The 22,529-nt window shown below is 44.0% G+C and overlaps 1 protein-coding gene and 1 pseudogene across 1 annotated transcript; both read left to right on the top strand.

The window, feature by feature from the left end:
• The first annotated feature begins 1,097 nt into the window (after positions 1-1,097).
• On the top strand, positions 1,098-15,780 carry LOC147983464 (uncharacterized; annotated as a pseudogene).
• Positions 15,781-20,654: 4,874 nt separating this feature from the next.
• On the top strand, positions 20,655-21,613 carry LOC125535362 (ribulose bisphosphate carboxylase small subunit, chloroplastic 1). Its single transcript, XM_048698416.2, has 2 exons — positions 20,655-20,889; positions 20,996-21,613. The coding sequence occupies exons 1-2, from the start codon at positions 20,746-20,748 to the stop codon at positions 21,374-21,376; spliced, it is 525 nt and encodes a 174-aa protein (XP_048554373.1). The 5' UTR covers positions 20,655-20,745; the 3' UTR covers positions 21,377-21,613.
• Positions 21,614-22,529: the final 916 nt, after the last annotated feature.

The following is a 22,529-nucleotide window of genomic DNA, read 5'->3' as shown; positions in this document are numbered from 1 at the left end:
GAGGAGAGGAGCAGGAAGGAAGAAGGAACCTGCAGACGTGTGGGCTGTACAGAGCCATCTCTGGCCCAGCGCGGTCTGAACGATGACCAGTTGTTCCTTCCGGTGACCCTCTCCTGTCGGCCGTCGCACATCCCTCTCCTCTTTCCTCTCTATTTCTACCTCCTCTCCTTCCTTCTCTCTCTCCCTCTCATCTTCTCTCTCTCCTGTAGATCAAATCGAGCGCCGTCGCCCTTTGACTGCAGGTCGCCGCCGCCGTCGGAGAAGCTCACCTCCGTGCCCGCACGAGATGAGGAGGGGTGGGCAGCGGTGGCGTAGGGGAGGAGAAGCCAGCGTTGTCGGATGCCCTGCTCGGGAGCCGCCTTGTCTCTCCGGACGGGGCGCGCTCCACGGCCACCCCATCGTGTCGAGCTCTCCTAGGAGGCGACTGAGGTGGGAGGAGGAGGAGGAGGCGGCGGCGACGACTGAGGTGGGAGGAGGAGGGGGCGGCGGCTAGGGTTTTGAGGAAGGACGGGAGGAGGAGGAGGAGAGGAGGAGGAGGGGGTCGGGCGTGACTCGTGAGAGGAGGAGGAAGGGGCGTGGGAGGACGTGGGATCATTTCTTTTTCTTTCGCTGCCGCTTTTTCGTTCGCTGCCGCGCGAGTCGCAGGCCTATTCACAGTCGACGTGGATGCCGCGGTTGTGACTACCAACCCGCTCATCCTTTATAAGTTCAATACAAATATTAGTTCCAAGAGAACACCACTTCAAAGAAGAAACGGTATCCATTCCAGCGACCAGCGCGAGCGACCCCCGCTCCCGCTCACCAAGTCACCGGCCGCCGCCCCGCCCCCGCTCCGCCCTTAGCCGCTCAGTGCCACTGGTGCTCGCCGTCCGCCGGCCGTCCCTCAGACTACATCGCTGCGACGACGCCCCGCCCCGCCCCAGCCGCCCATTGCCCGCCGCGGCGCCGCCCAGCCCAGGGTCCAGCGTTCAGGTACAGTATTAAAGAAAATAGAGTTTCAGTATTTTAGTTGATTCGATTTTGCAGCTGGAGTAGGATTCTTCCTTGTTTTGTTAATTTGTAGATGCTAATTTCTTCCTTGTTTTGTGGTAATGTAGATGAAGAAGAAGAATGGGACTGGTGGTGGCAATAGGATTCTTGCATTGTGGGAAAAAGCTTCAAAAGCAAACAAGATTGATGAAATGTCTACACCGAATCAGAGTGCAGCTGCATCAGGTACTTGTACCTCTCATGTTCAGCTTGAGAGCAATTTGCAATTGGCATTAGTGCAAGCACCGGATGCGGAATGTGAACCGGGGAGCAGAGAAGCAACCCCAACCCCAATTGATAAAGATGCTGAAACAAGTGATGCAGATGATGAACCAATGGAAGCAGATTTGGAGGCACTCGAACCTGATCCTGGGAAGCGGATTCCCATCTCAATGTATGCTGTCAGTGACCAAGATAGAGTAAGAAGAAGATATATTGAGATTAAGCCATGTCAACCAAAGAATCATAACTTTGAGTATACAAATAAAAGTGGAGTTGACCGTCGCTTTTGTCGTGCTTGGTTTAAAGAATTTCCATGGATTGAGTATAGTGTGACAAAAGATAGTGCTTTCTGCTTTGTTTGCTATCTGTTCAAGGATAAGAAAAAATATCCTGGTGGAGATGCATTTGTGAAGAATGGATTTAGGAACTGGAACATGAAATCGAGATTGAAGAAACATGAAGGTGAGGTTAGTAGTGCTCATGCTGAAGCTCAAGAGAAGTATGATATGTTCACACCACAAGCATCAATTAGGGAGTCTTTTGCTTCAAACACCTCACAATATAAGGCTTTGTATAAGCAGAGTTTGACATGGACACTCAAATGTTTGAGATTTCTATTGCACCAAGGCTTGGCATTTAGAGGACATGATGAAAGTGAAAACTCACTAAATAAAGGAAATTTTCTTGAGCTTTTAAATTGGCTAGCTGGAAATTTTGAAGAGGTTGATAGGGTTGCTCTCAAAAATGCTCCACAGAACTGCAAGATGACTCACCATGATAAACAACATGAGTTAATAAAATGTTGTGCACAGGAGACTACAAAATTAGTCATTGAAAAACTTGATGGTGGCCACTTTGCAATACTTGCAGGTGAGTCTAGTGATGTGTATCAGAATGAACAGTTGGCAATTTGCTTGTGTTATGTTGATAAGAAAAAGAAAGGAAGGGCTGTTGTAAGATTTCTTGGTCTTGCTCATGTTCAAGATACTACCTCTTTGACACTTAAAGCTGCAATTGAGCAAATGCTTATGAAGTACAATTTGACCTTTGCAATGGTTCGTAGGCAAGGATATGATGGAGTTAGCAACATGAAAGGTAATGCTAATGGCCTAAAAACTGATTATGGATGAATCTCCTTCCGCCTACTATGTTCATTGGTTTGCCCATCAACTACAGTTAACTCTTGTTGTTGTTGCTAAAGAGAGTGGTGATTGTACTTGGTTCTTGTTGGAAATATGCCCTAGAGGCAATAATAAAATGGTTATTATTATATTTCCTTGTTCATGATAATTGTCTATTGTTCATGCTATAATTGTGTTATTCGGAAATCGTAATACATGTGTGAATATATAGACCACAACATGTCCCTAGTGAGCCTCTAGTTGACTAGCTCGTTGATCAACAGATAGTCATGGTTTCCTGACTATGGACATTAGATGTCATTGATAACGGGATCACATCAGTAGAACAATGATGTGATGGACAAGACCCAATCTCAAGCATAGCACAAGATCGTGTAGTTCGTATGCTAGAGCTTTTCGAATGTCAAGTATCCTTTCCTTAGACCATGAGATTGTGCAACTCCCGGATACTGTAGGAATACTTTTGGTGTGCCAAACGTCACAACGCAACTGGGTGACTATAAAGGTGCACTATGGGTATCTCCGAAAGTGTCTGTTGGGTTGGCACGAATCGAGACTGGGATTTGTCACTCCGCATGACGGAGAGGTATCTCTGGGCCCACTAGGTAAAACATCATCGTAATGAGCTCAATGTGACTAAGGGTTGGTCACGGGATGATGTGTTACGGAACGAGTAAAGTGACTTGCCGGTAACGAGATTGAACGAGGTATAGGAATACGGATGATCGAATCTCAGGCAAGTAACATACCGATTGACAAAGGGAATTGAATACCGGATTGATTGAATCCTCGGCATCGTGGTTCATCCGATGAGATCATCGTGGAACATGTGGGAGCCAACATGAGTATCCAAATCCCGATGTTGGTTATTGACCGGAGAGTCGTCTCGGTCATGTCTGCTTGTCTCCCGAACCCGTAGGGTCTACACACTTAAGGTTCGGTGATGCTAGGGTTGTAGAGATATTAATATGCGGTAACCCGAAAGTTGTTCGGAGTCCCGGATGAGATCCCGGACGTCATGAGGAGTTTCGGAATGGTCCGGAGGTGAAGATTTATATATAGGAAGTCTAGTTTCGGCCATCGGAAAAGTTTTGCGGGTAATCGGTATTGTACCGGGACCACCGGAAGGGTCCCGAGGGCCCACCGGGTGGGGCGACCTATCCCGGAGGGCCCCATGGGCTGAAGTGGGAGGGGAACCAGCCCCTGGTGGGCTGGTGCGCCCCCCATGGGCCTCCCCTGCGCCTAGGGTTGGAACCCCTAGGGGTGGGGCGCCCCACTTGGCTTGGGGGGCAAGTCCCCCTTGGACGCCGCCCCCCCTTGGAGATCCCATCTCCTAGGGCTGGCGCCCCCCCTAGGGGCCCTATATATAGTGTGGGGGAGGGAGGGCAGCCGCACCAAGTCTCTGGCGCCTCCCTCTCCCCACGTAACACCTCTCTCTCTCTCGTTGGAGATTGGCGAAGCCCTGCCGAGATCACCGCTGCTTCCACCACCACACCGTCGTGCTGCTGGATCTCCATCAACCTCTCCTTCCCCTTGCTGGATCAAGAAGGAGAAGACGTCTTCCCAACCATACGTGTGTTGAACGCGGAGGTGCCGTCCGTTCGGCGCTAGGTCATCGGTGATTTGGATCACGACGAGCACGACTCCATCAACCCCGTTCTCTTGAATGCTTCCATTCGCGATCTACAAGGGTATGTAGATGCACTCCCCTCTCCCTCGTTGCTAGATGACTCCATAGATTGATCTTGGTGATGCATAGAAAATTTTAGAATTCTGCTACGTTCCCCAACAGTGGCATCATGAGCTAGGTCTATGTGTAGTTTCTATGCACGAGTAGAGCACAAGTTGTTGTGGGCATTGATTTTGTCAATTTACTTGCCATTACTAGTCTTATCTTGATTTGGCGGCATCGTGGGATGAAGCGGCCCGGACCGACCTTACACGTACGCTTACATGAGACTGGTTCCACCGACTGACATGCACTGGTTGCATAAGGTGGCTAGCGGGTGTCTGTCTCCCCCACTTTAGTCGGATCGGATTCGATGAAAAGGGTCCTTATGAAGGGTAAATAGAAATTGGCATATCACATTGTGGTTTTGGCGTAGGTAAGAAATGTTCTTGCTAGAAACCTATAGCAGCCACGTAAAAACTTGCAACAACAATTAGAGGACGTCGAACTTGTTTTTGCAGCATGTACCATGTGATGCGATATGGCCAAAAGGATGTGATGAATGATATATGTGATGTATGAGATTGATCATGTTCTTGTAATAGGAATCACGACTTGCATGTCGATGAGTATGACAACCGGCAGGAGCCATAGGAGTTGTCTTAATTTATTTATGACATGCGTGTCAACATAAACGTCATGTAATTACTTTACTTTATTGCTAAACCGTTAGCCATAGTAGTAGAAGTAATAGATGACGAGATAACTTCATGAAGACACGATGATGGAGATCATGGTGTCATGCCGGTGACGATGATGATCATGGCACCCCGAAGATGGAGATCAAAAGGAGCAAATGATATTGGCCATATCATGTCACTATTTGATTGCATGTGATGTTTATCATGTTTTACATCTTATTTTCTTAGAACGACGGTAGCTTAAATAAGATGATCCCTCACATAATTTCAAGAAAGTGTTCCCCCTAACTATGCACCGTTGCGAAGGTTCGTTGTTTCGAAGCACCACGTGATGATCGGGTGTGATAGATTCTAACGTTCGAATACAATGGGTGTAAGCCAGATTTACACATGCAATACACTTAGGTTGACTTGACAAGCCTAGCATGTACAGACATGGCCTCGGAACACGGAAGACCGAAAGTTCAAACATGAGTCGTATAGAAGATACGATCAACATGAAGATGTTCACCGATGACGTCTCACGTGATGATCAGACACGGCCTAGTTGACTCGGATCATGTATCACTTAGATGACTAGAGGGATGTCTGCCTGAGTGGGAGTTCTTTAAATAATTTGATTAGATGAACTTAATTATCATGAACTTAGTCTAAAATCTTTGCAATATGTCTTGTAGATCAAATGGCCCACGCTAATGTTGCCCTCAACTTCAATGCGTTCCTAGAGAAAACCAAGCTGAAAGACGATGGCAGCAACTACATGGACTGGGTCCGTAACCTGAGGATTATCCTCATAGCTGCCAGGAAAGCATATGTCCTTGATGCAACGCTACGTGAAGCACCTGTTTTCCCTACAGAACAAGACGTTATGAACGCTTGGCAGACACGTAGTGATGATTACTCCCTGGTTCAGTGCGGCATGCTTTACAGCTTAGAACCGGGGCTCCAAAAGCGTTTTGAGCAACACGGAGCATATGAGATGTTCCAAGAGCTGAAAATGGTTTTCCAAGCTCACGCCCGGATCGAGAGATATGAAGTCTCCGACAATTTCTACAGTTGTAAGATGGAGGAGAACAGTTCTGTCAGCGAGCACATACTCAAAATGTCTGGGCTGCATAACGCTTGTCTCAGCTAGGAGTTAATCTCCCGGATGATGCGGTCGTTGACAGAATCCTTCAGTCGCTCCCACCTAGCTACAAGAGCTTTGTGATGAACTTCAATATGCAGGGGATGGAAAAGACCATTCCCGAGAAATATTCAATGCTGAAATCAGCGGAGGTGGAAATCAAAAAGGAACATCAAGTGTTGATGGTGAATAAAACCACTAAGTTCAAACACTACTAGGGAAAACCTTATACACAGAATCTTAGCAGCAGCGCGGTCTAAAAACAGACGCTACTGCTAATTAGTAGCAATGAGCTTTAGAAAAGAGCGTTGCTAATGACTGAGTAGCAGTAGCGCTCTAGGTGAAAAGAGCGCTACTACTATAATTGCCACGGTGTTGCCTCCAGGCTAGATATAGTAGTAGCGCCCTTCCCGTGGACGCGCTACTGCTAAAGAACTTAGTAGCAGCGGTTTTGCTCAAAACTCGCTACTGGTAAGTATGACCGCAACTAATTAAGTTTAGTCCCATACTGCTAAGCGAACAAGGTGTTTACCACCTTAAATATGTTGCTTCTCAACCTATCTCGAGCACTTGGTCTTCATTGAACTATATGTGTATGATTTGTGGTTGCAATATGAATCCTCGCCTGTACCTATACAGGTACAGTGAGGATTCATGTTGACTATTTAGATTATACACAAAAAGATCAATGATGACCAATGTATATTTTTGATGTTTTTACTAAACAAAAGAAATAACTGCTTCCATTAGCAGTAGCGGTTTTTCCCAAAACGAGCTGTAGATAAGTTAGCTATAGCGCATTTTCTGTACGTGCACTACTGCTAGTTCGAGTTAACCACCCCCCGCATCAAAATTTCGCTAAGTCCTCCTTTCCTCCCCACCGGCCTGTTCCCCTACTCCCTGTCGCCGCCGCTCGAGCCCGAGCGCGCCTGCGCCCTCACCGCCGCCGCCGCTCTCGACCACACTGTCGCCGCCCTCGACCTCACCGTCGTCGCCCTCGACCGAGCCCGCCGAGCCCGCCGCCCAGGACCGCCGCCCTCCCGATCCCGAGCCCGCCCTCGCCGCCCCTCCGTCGCCGAGCACCTCCCCGCCACCGTCTCTCCCTCTGTAAGCCCCCCACCCCTCCCCAACCCCCTCTCTCTTTGCTTAGTTAGTAGATGATTTTAGTAGTAGTAGATGTTAATTTAAGGTTCATAGATAATGATTTTTAGAAGTAGTGGATATTAATTACTAGTAGTGATGGTAAACTAGTTGTATAATTAGCGGTAGTACATGTTAATTAGTAGTAGATGTAGTAGTTAGATGTTAATTAGTAGTAGTAGATGTGCGAGTTTCTTTCTATTTATAGTAAGTTTATATTTAGTAAGAACTAGTTGAATTAATAGAACTAGTTTAGTTTTAGTTGAACTAGTTAAGTTTTAGTTGAACTAGTATAGTAAGTAAATTAATAACTAGTTGAACTACTTCATTTTTAGAAAGAACTAGTTTTTTTCTTTTTATACTAAGTTTATATTTAGTAAGAACTAGTTGAATTAATAGAACTAGATGAATTAATAGAACTAGTTGAACATGCCATATTTGGTGTTATTTTTTAGTTTAAGCAATTATTTCATGTTTTGGTTACACCTCCGAGTGGCCTATGTTTTGCCGGAGTGTTGATTAATTTCCGTTCCGGCAAATTTCAGGCGCTCGATATGTCCTTTTTTAGCAAAGGTCATGCCGGATTTTTCCGTGAATTCTGGCATGACTTGTGCTAGAATATGTGGGAAATATCGAGTGGCCTGGATTTTCTTTGAAAAATAATGATCTAATTTAGGTTTTTTAGTACATATATTTAATTGTACAAGTTTAATCTTTGAATTATGAATGTAGGAAATGTCGTACTTGGACGACGACGGTCTCCCGGGGGAGTGCAGCTGGTGGCACGATGATCGAGGTATGTGCGACAGGTTCGTTCAGCTGGACGAAGATCGGCGCTTCAGCATTAAGCTCGAGGAGACCTTCGATATTGAAACGGTACGCAACAACGACAAGTGTTTTTTTCGTAATTAAGCATGACTTCAACTATTTCAACGTCTAATTTTCATCTTTTACAATTCGACTAGCTTATCCCATGCCATGCAAGACGCTATGTCTTGGAGAGGATGGGTTTTGAAGACCATGAAAATTTTCAAACAAAGAAAATACAACTAAGGACCCATCATGATATCGATTTTGAAGTAAATCTGTATAATTCTCAGAGCGTAACCCATTTTGGTTGTCAAAATTGGGAAGCACTTTGCAAAATGTATGGTTTTTATGAGGGTATGATTGTCACCATGGATCTTGGTCATCCTGACATCGAGCAAGACAATATGGACATTTGGGTCCTTGTTGATACGCTTCCGATTCTACCGCAATGTGAGTTTCTCAAACATAGTTATTAACTAATTTATATTGTTTATTTCAAAATAGTTGACAGCTTATTTTCATTGACAGCTTATTTTGAATCTTCAAAGAATGTGGAGAAGATGGTAGACAAAACCCACTACACTGATGGCTTCGAATTAACTTATAAGGAGAAAAATCATCTGATTGCTTATTGTACTTTTTTTGAGAATTACAATACCTATTATCGAACTCCTCCAAATTATGGTGAATACGTGCCACTAGTGCACGTGTTGAACCACGATAACTTCTATGGAGATATCCTGGTAAGATATTTTACTATTACGACATCCGTGCATCTTTTGCATACTTCTAAAACTAGTACATCATTGCTAACTACGAAGTTATTACTATGTTTTTCAACAGAAAATCTCGATGGATTGTGTGCCTCGTCTGATGTATTACAATGGTCGCCTTGAAGTTCTGAACCTACAGCCAGTTCATCCTACGGATCTCACCTGTGCATATCGAATTTCTGAAACCGGTGAACACATGCTAATCAAAGAGTGGAAAAAATGTTTGGACATTCGTAAGGAGGTTCTTGGAAGCAACATTAAGCGAAAGGTAAGAATCGGAGACAGGATAATCTGCATTCTCCATAATGGAGAGCGAGGGGCTATCTTGTTTTTTGCTATTTTACCTTAGAGAATATAGTAGGTCCTAAGAGAATGTAGTAGGTCCTATGAGGTACAATATGTCTATTATGTGGTACAATGTGTTAGAGTTGAAGATGTCAGGAGTACTTGTGATTATGACTAGTGACCAATGATATGATGATGATGATGATAAGTTGTTAATGATATTATGATGATGATGATATTTATTATATCATTGGGTGAAAGAACCGCGGATTAGTTTCAAGTGGATGTCCGTCCACTTGAAACTAGTCCACACGGTTCTTTCACCCCGTGATGTAATAACTCATTATGATGTAAAAACAATTTGTAAATTCCTGTTGTATGAAAATTTGTGTAAAGGTGTACGAATACAACATGAAATAAAAAAGAAATAAAATACAAAATAATAGTAGCAGCGCGGGCAGAGAGAAGTGCTACTACTAATTACCAGCAATGCTCCTCCTGGAACTCGCTGCTACTAAGTCGATTTAGCCGTAGCGTGGGTGGAGGCATGCTACTGCTATTCGTTAGCTGTAGCGCCTTATCAGTAGCGCACCACCCCGCGCTACTGATAGGTCTAAAACCCGCGCTGCTGCTAGCCTTTTCCCTAGTAGTGAAGAAAGGCAAGGGTAAAAAGAACTTCAAGAAGGACGGCAAGGGATTTGCCGCGCCCGGTAAGCAAGCTGCCGGGAAGAAGTCAAAGAATGGACCCAAGCCTGAGACTGAGTGCTTTTATTGCAAGGGAGACAATCACTGGAAGCGGAATTGCCCCAAGTACTTAGCGGAAAAGAAGGCCAGCAATACCAAATGTATATGTGATATACATGTTATTGATGTGTACCTTACCAGTGCTCGTAGTAGCTCCTGGGTATTTGATACTGGTGCAGTTGCTCATATTTGTAACTCAAAACAAGAACTACGGAATAAACGGAGACTGGCGAAGGACGAGGTGATGATGCGCGTCGGGAATGGTTCCAAGGTCAATGTGATCGCCGTCGGCACGCTACCTCTGCATTTACCTACGAGATTAGTTTTAAACCTCAATAATTGTTATTTAGTACCAGCTTTGAGGATGAACATTGTATCTGGATCTCATTTAATGCGAGATGGCTACTCATTTAAATCTGAGAATAATGGTTGTTCTATTTATATGAGAGACATGTTTTATGGTCATGCCCCGTTGGTCAATGGTTTATTCTTATTTAATCTCGAACGTGATGTTACACACATTCATAGTGTGAATGCCAAAAGATGTAAGGTTGATAATGATAGTCCCACATACTTGTGGCACTGTCGCCTTGGTCACATTGGTGTCAAACGCATGAAGAAACTCCATGCAGATGGACTTTTGGAGTCTCTTGATTATGAATCATTTGACACGTGCTAACCATGCCTCATGGGTAAAATGACCAAGGCTCCGTTCTTCGAAACAATGGAGCGAGCAACCAACTTATTAGAAATCATACATACTGATGTGTGCGGTCCAATGAGCGTTGAGGCTCGCGGTGGCTATCGTTATGTCCTCACCCTCACTGATGACTTAAGTAGATATGGGTATGTCTACTTAATGAAACACAAGTCTGAGACCTTTGAAAAGTTTAAGGAATTTCAGAGTGAGGTTGAGAATCAACGTGAGAGGAAAATCAAGTTCTTACGATCAGATCGTGGGGGAGAATATTTGAGTCACGAATTTGGCACGCACTTAAGGAAATGTGGAATGGTTTCACAACTCACGCCGCCTGGAACACCACAGCGTAATGGTGTGTCCGAACGTCGTAATCGCACCCTATTGGATATGGTACGATCTATGATGTCTCTTACCGATCTACCGCTATCATTTTGGGGTTATGCTATAGAGACTGCCGCATTCACTTTAAATAGGGCTCCGTCGAAATCCGTTGAGACGACACCGTATGAATTGTGGTTTGGCAAGAAACCTAAGCTGTCGTTTCTGAAAGTTTGGGGATGCGATGCTTATGTCAAGAAACTTCAACCTGAAAAGCTCGAACCCAAATTGGAAAAATGTGTCTTCATAGGATACCCTAAAGAAACTATTGGGTATACCTTCTATCTTAGATCCGAAGGCAAGACCTTTGTTGCCAAGAATGGATCCTTTCTAGAGAAAGAGTTTCTCTCGAAAGAAGTAAGTGGGAGGAAAGTAGAACTTGATGAAGTATTGCCTCTTGAACAAGAGAGTGGCGCAGCTCAAGAAATTGTTCCTGAGGTGTCTGCACCGACTAGGAAGGAAGATAATGATGATGATCATGAAACTTCAGATCAAGTTGCTACTGAACTTCAAAGGTCCACAAGGACGCGTTCCGCACCAGAGTGGTACGGCAACCCTATCCTGGAAATCATGTTGTTGGACAATGGTGAACCTTCAAACTATGAAGAAGCGATGGCGGCCCCAGATTCCGACAAATGGCTGGAAGCCATGAAATCCGAGATAGGATCCATGTATGAAAACGAAGTATGGACTTTGACTGACTTGCCCGTTGATCGGCGAGCCATAGAAAATAAATGGATCTTTAAGAAGAAGACAGACGCGGATGGTAATGTGACCATCTATAAAGCTCGGCTTGTCGCTAAGGGTTATCGACAAGTTCAAGGGGTTGACTACGAGACTTTCTCACCTGTAGCGAAGCTGAAGTCTGTCCGAATCATGTTAGCAATTGCCGCATTCTATGATTATGAGATATGGCAAATGGAAGTCAAAATGGCATTCCTTAATGGTTTCCTTAAGGAAGAATTGTATATGATGCAGCCGGAAGGTTTTGTCGATCCTAAGAATGTTTACAAGGTGTGCAAGCTCCAACGCTCAATCTATGGGCTGGTGCAAGCATCTCAGAGTTGGAACATTCATTTTGATGAGATGATCAAAGCATTTGGGTTTATGCAGACTTATGGAGAAGCCTGCGTTTACAAGAAAGTGAGTGGGATCTCCGTAGCATTTCTCATATTGTATGTGGATGACATACTATTGATGGGAAATGATATAGAATTCTTGGAAAGCATAAAGGCCTACTTGAACAAGTGTTTTTCAATGAAGGACCTTGGAGAAGCTGCTTATATATTAGGCATCAAGATCTATAGAGATAGATCAAGACGCTTCATTGGTCTTTCACAAAGTACATACCTTGACAAGATATTGAAGAAGTTCAATATGGATCAGTCCAAGAAGGGGTTCTTGCCTGTATTGCAAGGTGTGAGATTGAGCACAGCTCAATGCCCGACCACGGCATAAGATAGAGAAAAGATGAGTGTCGTCCCCTATGCCTCGGCCATAGGTTCTATCATGTATACCATGCTGTGTACCAGACCTGATGTAAACCTTGTCGTAAGTTTGGTAGGAAGGTACCAAAGTAATCCCGGCATGGAACACTGGACAGCGGTCAAGAATATCCTGAAGTACTTGAAAAGGACTAAGGATATGTTTCTTGTCTATGGAGGTGACGAAGAGCTCGTCGTAAAGGGTTATGTCGATGCTAGCTTCGACACAGATCTAGATAACTCTAAGTCACAAACCGGATACGTGTATATTTTGAATGGTGGGGTAGTCAGCTGGTGCAGTTGCAAGCAAAGCGTCGTGGCGGGATCTACATGTGAAGCGGAGTACATGGCAGCCTCAGAGGCAGCACAAGAAGCAATCTGGGTGAAGGAGTTCATTACCGACCTAGGAGTTATTCCCAATGCGTCGGGCCCGATGACTCTCTTTTGTGACAACACTGGAGCTATTGCCCTTGCCAAGGAGCCCAGGTTCACAGGAAGACCAGGCATATCAAGCGTCGCTTCAATTCCATTCGTGAAAATGTACAAAATGGAGACATAGATATTTGCAAAGTGCATACGGACCTAAATGTCGCAGATCCTTGACTAAACCTCTTCCTCTAGAAAAACATGATCAACACCAGAACTCTATGGGTGTTCGATTCATCACAATGTAACTAGATTATTGACTCTAATGCAAGTGGGAGACTGTTGGAAATATGCCCTAGAGGCAATAATAAAATGGTTATTATTATATTTCCTTGTTCATGATAATTGTCTATTGTTCATGCTATAATTGTGTTATCTAGAAATCGTAATACATGTGTGAATATATAGACCACAACATGTCCCTAGTGAGCCTCTAGTTGACTAGCTCGTTGATCAATAGATAGTCATGGTTTCCTGACTATGGACATTAGATGTCATTGATAACGGGATCACATCATTAGAAGAATGATGTGATGGACAAGACCCAATCTTAAGCATACCACAAGATCGTGTAGTTCGTCTGCTAGAGCTTTTCGAATGTCAAGTATCTTTTCCTTAGACCATGAGATTGTGCAACTCTCGGATACTGTAGGAATACTTTGGGTGTGCCAAACGTCACAACATAACTGGGTGACTATAAAGGTGCACTACGGGTATCTCCGAAAGTGTCTGTTGGGTTGGCACGAATCGAGACTGGGATTTGTCACTACGCATGACGGAGAGGTATCTCTGGGCCCACTCGGTAAAACATCATCGTAATGAGCTCAATGTGACTAAGGGTTGGTCACTGGATGATGTGTTACGGAATGAGTAAAGTGACTTGCCGGTAACGAGATTGAACAAGGTATTGGAATACCGACGATCAAATCTCGGGCAAGTAACGTACCGATTGACAAAGGGAGTTGAATACAGGATTGATTGAATCCTCGACATCGTGGTTCATCCGATGAGATCATCGTGGAACATGTGGGAGCCAACATGGGTATCCAAATCCCGATGTTGGTTATTGACCGGAGAGTCGTCTCGGTCATGTCTGCTTGTCTCCCGAACCCGTAGGGTCTACACACTTAAGGTTCGGTGACGCTAGGGTTGTAGAGATATTAGTATGCGGTAACCCAAAAGTTGTTCGGAGTCCCGGATGAGATCCCGGACGTCACGAGGAGTTCCGGAATGGTCCGGAGGTGAAGATTTATATATAGGAAGTCCAGTTTCGGCCATCGGGAAAGTTTTGGGGGTAATCAGTATTGTATCGGGACCACCGGAAGGGTCCCGGGGGTCCACCGGGCGGGGCCACCTATGCCGGAGGGCCCCATGGGCTGAAGTGGGAGGGGAACCATCCCCTGGTGGGCTGGTGCGCCCCCCATGGGCCTCCCCCTGCGCCTAGGGTTGGAAACCCTAGGGGTGGGGGGCGCCCCACTTGGCTTGGGGGGCAAGTCCCCCTTGGCCGCCGCCTCCCCTTGGAGATCCCATCTCCTAGGGCCGGCGCCCCCCCTAGGGGCCCTATATATAGTGGGGGGGAGGGCAGCCGCACCAAGTCTCTGGCGCCTCCCTCTCCCCGCGTAACACCTCTCTCTCTCTCGTTGGAGCTTGGCGAAGCCCTGCCGAGATAACCGCTGCTTCCACCACCACGCCATCGTGCTGCTGGATCTCCATCAACCTCTCCTTCCCCTTGCTGGATCAAGAAGGAGGAGACTTCTTCCAACCATACGTGTGTTGAACGCGGAGGTGCCGTCCGTTCGGCGCTAGGTCATCGGTGATTTGGATCACGACGAGTACGACTCCATCAACCCCGTTCTCTTGAACGCATCCGTTCGCGATCTACAAGGGTATGTAGATGCACTCCCCTCTCCCTCGTTGCTAGATGACTCCATAGATTGATCTTGGTGATGCGTAGAAAATTTTAGAATTCTGCTACGTTCCCCAACAGTTCTTTCAACAACTTGCACACTTGTTAAATTCTCTTGGCATGTCTTGTAAAAATATGAGAATGCTTCGTATAGCTCAGGCTGAGGAACTCATTGATGCATTGGAATTGGAAGAAGTAGAAACAGGGAGTGGGCCGAATCAGGAAATGGGTTTGGGAAGGCCATGTGATACACGTTGGGGCTCTCACTTCAAACCCGTGAACCATGTCATCTGTATGTATGGTGCAATACAACTAGTCCTCATCAAGATTGGAAAAGAGTACCATGGTGTGGAGGCGCAAGCGGCTCTAACCATATTGACACCATTTCGATCATTAGAGTTTGTTTTCATGGCACACTTGATGCAAGAAATATTTGGATACACAGATGAGTTGAGTAGAGCTTTGCAAAAGCAAGACCAAGATATTGTTCATGCTATTGAGCTTGTTGATATCACAAAGTATCACTTGGAGGGTTTGAGGACTGATCCTGGATGGGATGATTTTCTCAAAAAGGTCACATCTTTTTGTACAAAGCATAAGATCAAAATTGTTGATATGGAGGGTCCTTACTTTCCCGCTGGCCAGCCTAGAAGGGGTTTCTTTAATGGTGCAACGAATTACCATCGCTTCAAAGTTGATATGTATGCGAGTGTCATTGATAGGCAAATTAGTGAGTTGAATGGCAGATTTGATGAGGTAAACACAGATCTACTTTCTTGCATGGCAGCATTTTGTCCACTTCGTCTATTTGCTGCTTATGATCAAGAGAAATTGGTTAGGCTTGCTACAAAGTTTTATGCTAATGATTTCACAAGTGATGAACTGGCAAGACTTCCATGGCAACTAAACATGTATGTTACTCATGTGCGTAGAGATGAAAGGTTTCAAAACTTGAAGAATCTGTGTGAGCTTTCAGTTATGCTTGTCGAGACAAACAAGCATGAACAATACTATATTGTTTACAAGCTTCTTAAGTTGGTATTAATTCTGCCAGTAGCTACTGCTAGTGTTGAAAGGGTGTTCTCTTCAATGAACTATGTGAAGAATAAGCTAAGGAGCAAAATGGGTGATGATTACTTGAACAATTGTTTGGTTACATTTGTTGAGAGAGAATTCTTCAATCAAGTAAAGGATGAGGATGTCATCAATCTCTTCCAAAAAGGCGATTGCAAAGTTATATTGTAAGATGGGATATCACCAATCTGTCAATCAAAAGGTACTGGTGTCTTTATGTTTATGTATAATTAGTATGGTTTGATGCATTAAAAAATTACTATTGTTGTACTGGTGTCTTTATAATACATTTAGAGTAATTTTTTTGTGCCAATGAATACCCACCCTCAAAATCTTGGCGCCGCCACTGGTAACCAAATCTTTTACATGCAACATCAATACATTGTCTAGCGATTCGTCTGGGGCTCCAATCAACTGTAAAATAAGTCCAAATCCTTTGACTAAAATTATAGGAGAAAAACAAGTGGTCTCTTTGCTGATGTGAGCACAATGGGTTTCATCCCGAGGAGAAAGCCAATGCCTTCTAAGAAGCATGTTCCAAGCGTTCAACCGATAAAACAATAGGATCTAAGCAAAGATCTTGATCTTCATGGTGCTCTGTCATATCCATTCGCAAGAGGTTCATCGGTGGGCATGTGCTTGTGCATCATGCAGTAGAAGCTTTTGGGGGAAAATGATCCTCCTTACCAAGAAAAAACATCTTTCGCTGAAGGCTATGTAACCAACCATCCAGAGGTCGCAATTCGTCTATCGCCTCAGCAGAAATTGGCAGGCGCAAAAGAGTGGTCCGATCAGGGGTTTCTGTAAAATCTTTAACAGATTTTTTTATCCAAGGCAATGAAAAGAGCCTTCCAAATGATGTCGAAGAGGTAGAGAAGATCCCTCAATCAACTAGGCATCAAGCAAGAACAGGGCAAAGTTGCCAGTATTAACTTTGATTGAAGAGATTGCCATGTACTGATCATTAAGTTCCCAAATATCCCTCCACCAGAAAGAGCCACAAAGAACTGTTGCGTCAGGTATGACTCCATGATAGTAAGAAGTCTATATCAAAGTTACCCATGGAATATGAGCTTTATTATAAAATTTGCAAAGGTTGGTCCTGAATATGATGGTTAATGATACCGATACAACCATTCTCCTTTTGGTTTACAAACCAGATGACATATCGCGAATGGTCGATTTATGCTTTCAGCATTGCCATGCCAGATATATTCTTCTCAATTCTCTCCAGTTGTTTAATTATACCAAGGGGGGGTCTACAGACTACAAAGATAGTATATCGGTATAGATGAAATGGCAGACCTCAAAAGTTTCAATTTAGCGCCTTGTGAGAGTAGAGAAGAGATGGCTGCCAATTTCCTTTTCATTATATCAACCAAAGGCATTAAGTCCTAGATCTTGGGCCTAGTGTTACCCATAGGTAAACCAGGTAAGTGAAAGGCATCTTACCCTGTTGACACTCAAACAAACTGGCCAATGAGAAGCTTCATTGGCAATCACATTTATAAGAACCATGGAGGATTTTCAAAAATTCACTTTCAAGCAAGTGGATTTAGACAAAAGTTGTAACATTTCTTTTAGGTCAAGAAGCTGAGAATCAATATCCGGCATAATCAACAATATATCATTAACATACTGGACAATTGGAGATTCTAGATCATGAGATGGGATTGAAAAAAAGATCTCCCCACAATGATAAATGTCACTGAGGATAGACTGAAGTAAATCCACTACCAATAAAAATAGAAGTGGTAACAGTGGGCCACCTTGGTGAACTCCATGTTTTCACTGGAATTGTCTACCGGGCTCACCATTCAAAAGGATGGAAGGTGTTCCACAAGATAATATCTCGTTGATCCTAGTGATGGCTCCTATTTTTACGCACGTTTAGAGCTCATTTGTCGCCTATTATCTCCGTATAGCATGTGCCATTGAGCCAATTACATTGTCCATATGCATGATCTCTAGTATTTAACATTTGCAGCGCGAGCATTGCATAATGTTTATTCTTTATTTGTTCTTATTAGTATTCTTTGTCGTTGTGTGTTTGTACGTGATGTGGAACTCTCATGCACTTAACATGATGAAAAGAATCCAAACGAAGGACATCGAGACACCAGACTTGGGCATTTCAGAGAGTGAAAAAGGTAATTTTCCAAAGTGCTCACAATCAATATCTAATATCAAAAGTGCATCAGCGCTGTTATCATGATTCCAACGAGCATATGAACATCAAAAACAGAGTCCGGATGTAAAAGTTTCGGCGGTTTTACCAAAGAGTCCAAAGCGTTCGACGAACTTTGATACATAAAAAAAATGGTTGTACCAGTGCTCGTATTAGGCCTAGACAAGCACGAAAGTTGCCCTTTCAGATAGGATTCTTTGAGGATTTTGTCCCGGTTAATTCCTACTACTTTCTTTGCCATGAAGGGATGTTTTGGGAAAGATTGGGCTCACCTAGAGCACTTGGATCAAAGTAGAGATGCTACATCAACGAAGGGGGCTTTGGAAGAGTTCTTATAAATACACCTCCAACCCTAGCCACTCGGGGACACAATCCATATGTTCAGATGCCATCGACATCAAAAATCACTTGAGGGTTGTGCCAAGCCTCCATCTCCATCATTGCAACCTTGAAGAGGCAATGCCGGAGAAGTGTTGTCGTCGCCGCATCGTCCTCACCCATAGCCCTTCTCGTTCCCCCTCCCATCACGGTCTCTGTAATGGGTTGTAACACCTCTTAAACCCTTTTATATGTGATGTTATTTGAGTAATCATTGGCTATGGGTCGGTCAGCTGTAAGCTGTTATTCGATATGCGTTGTCTATTCATGTTTTTCCTCTTCATGTTATTATTTACTCTTGCGGTAATTTAGTGATTGGAGCCATCTGATCAATTGGTGTAGTTGGAGACGTTCAACTCCAGGTGCAAATCGAGAGACCTCCAGGTGACAGGGCATCGATATCATGAGAGGAACACAATTATTCTGGGGATCACGGTTTTCCATAGAACTTATTGCCTTCGGTCCAGGCCTTGTGATACTAATGTCTTTCCGTTATCCGCCACTGATATGGGATGGAAAGTATGATGATTGAGTTGTCTCAACATGACGTTGCTTGAGATTAGGGCTGGAAGAAAAGCTTGAGGCTCGTGAGCGGCTCGAGATTGACTCGTTTTTTCACTCGACTCGAAAAAAAATGAGTTGAGTACGAACACTTCATGTAGCTTAGTCGAGAAACGGGCTGATCTTGAACCAATACTGGCTCGCTCCATAGCTCGGCATAATATCATTATGTTAAATGATCATGCCATATAATAAATGAAAATACGATAATTTAATACCATATATGTCATCCAGGTTTTTCTCCATTTTATTTACAAACGAACATCGAAGCATAATTAGTTATAGAGAAAATTTAGGCTTTATTATGGTACGTGGTCCGCTATGTGTTAAATATTATGTTGTTTCTGGCAAGAGTTCCCAGTATATGCATCTTCGTTTTCCCAATTATATATATGTCATGAATCGTTATCTTATGTTGATACTAGACTTTCGGTTGTGATAGAATAAGTTAAACTATTTCTAACAAATTTGTATCATTTCAAAAGAAAGTTGTATTATCCTCGTTCTGATTGGAATAATATTTTTTGTGCTTTTTTATGTCGTGTTGTGCTTATCTAGTTGGAATAATAGTCGTAAATTTTATATTTTCTATCATCTCATTTAACTCGAAACTAGCTCGAGATCGACTCGAGATCATTACAAGCTAAGCATGAGTCATATTCTACAGCTTGACCTTAAGCTTCACTCAGTTTGAGCTCGCTCGAATTTTAATATGAGTTGAGTTGAGCCAAGTCCAACTTGCTCGAACTCGACTCATTTGCAGCTCTACTTGAGAGACAATGTTATGTGGGAGACCGCCCACCATTGATCAATTGGCATATCCTATAATTCAAGGTACAGATTTAGCCATACGTGTTAATAGTTGAGATATAGAGCTTTTCATTCCTACCCACTAGTGTTTAAAAGAAGGTATGGAGTAGCTCAATCCCATTGTCACATAGTTGTCAAAATGTCGAGATATAGGGCTTTTTTTGGTTCCTACTCACAGAGACGAGCCACTAACACACCGTTGTCGTTGCTCCCACTCTGGAGCTATCCTAACCTTGTCGATGACAGTCAGGAAGTCTTCATGCACGTGCCCATAAGAACCAGTGCTCTGGAGCCGCAGTCGTCGCCGTTGAATCTCTGAATCGGTCTAAAGAATCTGACACCAAATCTCAGTGTGCGTACGCATGACGAGAATTCCTAACCTCGCCGCTTGAGGAGCTGGCAGGAATCTATGTCGGAACTCCCCAGACAGAGGAACTTGAAGAGGATCGGATCCCGAAAGATTGGCTCAAAGAAGAAGGGCCGCCATCCGTCCAAGCGCCTCACCTATGAGGACTAAAACCCTACTTATCTACTAGCCAGAGCTGAGCCACCAAGAATGCCCTTCCCGCAGAGGGAAGGCGGATCCATAGGCTCACTGGCAGATAGAGAGGTGGAGAGCTTTCAATAGTTGCCTTGCAAGAGGGAAAGAACTTGTTCTATGTGTGGACGGTTACTATGCTAGTTCAATTAATTGTACCAACAAAACATATATTTTATTTAGAGAAATGGTGTACAAAAGTAGACGTTTGCATACACGCCTGTACAATAACCTCTATAAATGCACACACACACTCTATGTCTATGGGCATACTTTCAAGGGAATGAGCCATCAGATTTTATGATAAAATGTAAAAAAAATTGCCCGCGCCACTCAAGTCGCATCTCAGAAAATTTGTACTCGAGAAACTTTTGGCTTTAAATGAAACCAAAAACAAGAAAAGCTGGAAAAAGGTTGTGTGGCAGCCACCCAATGACATGAAGGACTGAAATTTCCAGCACACACAATGCATCCGACGGCCATGCTTCTTCCACTGATCCGGAGAAGATAAGGAAACGAGGCAACCAGAGAACGTCAGCCACCCCAGCCACATCTGTACCAAAGAAACGGCGCTAAGTGTCTGGCTATATATACGGTAGTGACCCGGCAATGGGGCCTCAAGTGTAGCCAGCATCCTCCTCTCCGCCGATAATACAATACCATGGCCCCCGCCGTGATGGCTTCGTCGGCTACCACCGTCGCACCCTTCCAGGGGCTCAAGTCCACGGCCGGTCTGCCCGTCAGCCGCCGCTCCAGCGGCAGCCTCGGCAGCGTCAGCAATGGCGGAAGGATCAGGTGCATGCAGGTATGTCGAGGCACAAAACTGATATGAGTTTCTTCCTCAGTACGTACAATTTACTAGCACGAAGTGTTAAGCAGTTGTGTGCATTCCATAATTTCCATTCACTCAGGTGTGGCCGATTGAGGGCATCAAGAAGTTCGAGACCCTGTCTTACTTGCCACCCCTCTCCACGGAGGCCCTCCTGAAGCAGGTCGACTACCTGATCCGCTCCAAGTGGGTGCCCTGCCTCGAGTTCAGCAAGGTTGGCTTCGTCTTTCGTGAGCACAACAGCTCCCCCGGGTACTACGACGGCCGATACTGGACAATGTGGAAGCTGCCTATGTTCGGGTGCACCGACGCCACGCAGGTGCTCAACGAGGTGGAGGAGGTCAAGAAGGAGTACCCTGACGCCTATGTCCGCGTCATCGGCTTCGACAACCTGCGCCAGGTGCAGTGCGTCAGCTTCATCGCATTCAGGCCACCGGGTTGCGAGGAGTCTGGCAAGGCCTAAACTACGAGTTGAAACAATGGCCTATGTATGATTGTCTTTTGTGAACTTCACTTTTGTCCAGGACTCTGCTTTCCGACCAGAGCATATTTTTCGTTCGGTATGATCTGTGTTTGTACGAACATAGGTTGTGGAGCATGCATATGTAAATTCTAGCACCGGCTACACATATACAACACCAGTGTGATATTTATTATATACAACAAGCGGACCATTGTCCTGCTGTTAATTCTCGGAAAACTTTCTTTATTTGGCACTGCAATGGATATGTCTCACAGCTAGTTGGTGGAAGAATTCAGTATTTGACATTAAGATTTCCTGATTGGCAATTACAAATTTCAGTTTGTTTACTTATATCAATACAAAAGTTGAGTTTAAAAAAATACAAAAAAATTGTGGTTTCTTTTCCATGTAACTACCATCATCTTCATCGGTTTTTGCTAGTAGAATAGAATGAAAAATATTCTTCTCAGAGACCCTTACTGAAGAACTTTTGTTGGTCAGTATAATAAACATCTAACTGAACTCTATATAACAATAGCATTCAAATCTTATTATGGAACTTTTGCATGAGCTATTTGTGAAGGATTGCAATCATACTTGTGAAAATCAAGAAAAATCTCGGATTTGAACTACTATGTAGCAACAGCTATACAGTCCTTTATTCGATGAAAACAAAAGGAAGCAAAAATATTTACAAAAGAAACCAAGGAAAAAGGAAAAACAACACTTACCAACTTACCTATTTATCTAATGGAGGTTACTAATCCAAACAAGGAGCTTCGGTTTGATACAAGCCTTAACTCCATGTGCAAGAAGAGATGTCATGTAAAAATTTACAAAACCAAGCGGGAAAGGTTGGCCTCTCCACTACGAAGATCTTGCCATTTCTAATAATATAAATATTAGCTCCAAGAGAACACCACTACAAAGAAACAAAGGGTGTCCAAATCGTTTACATGCAGCATCAATACATTGTCTAGTGTTTCGTCAAGGTCTCCAATCAATCTACAAATAAGTACAAATCATTTGACTCAAATTATAGAAGAAAAACAAGTGGTCTCTTTCCTCATGTGAGCACAATGGATTTTATCCCGAGGAGAATGGCAGTGCCTTCTAAGAAGCATGTTCCGAGCGTTCTACCGATAAAGCAATA

The sequence above is a fragment of the Triticum urartu genome, chromosome 2A (assembly GCF_056163025.1).
Source record: "Triticum urartu cultivar PI428250 chromosome 2A, HENAU_Tu73, whole genome shotgun sequence".
Classification (NCBI taxonomy): Eukaryota; Viridiplantae; Streptophyta; class Magnoliopsida; order Poales; family Poaceae; genus Triticum; species Triticum urartu.
This window is presented reverse-complemented; position numbering and strand designations above follow the sequence as displayed.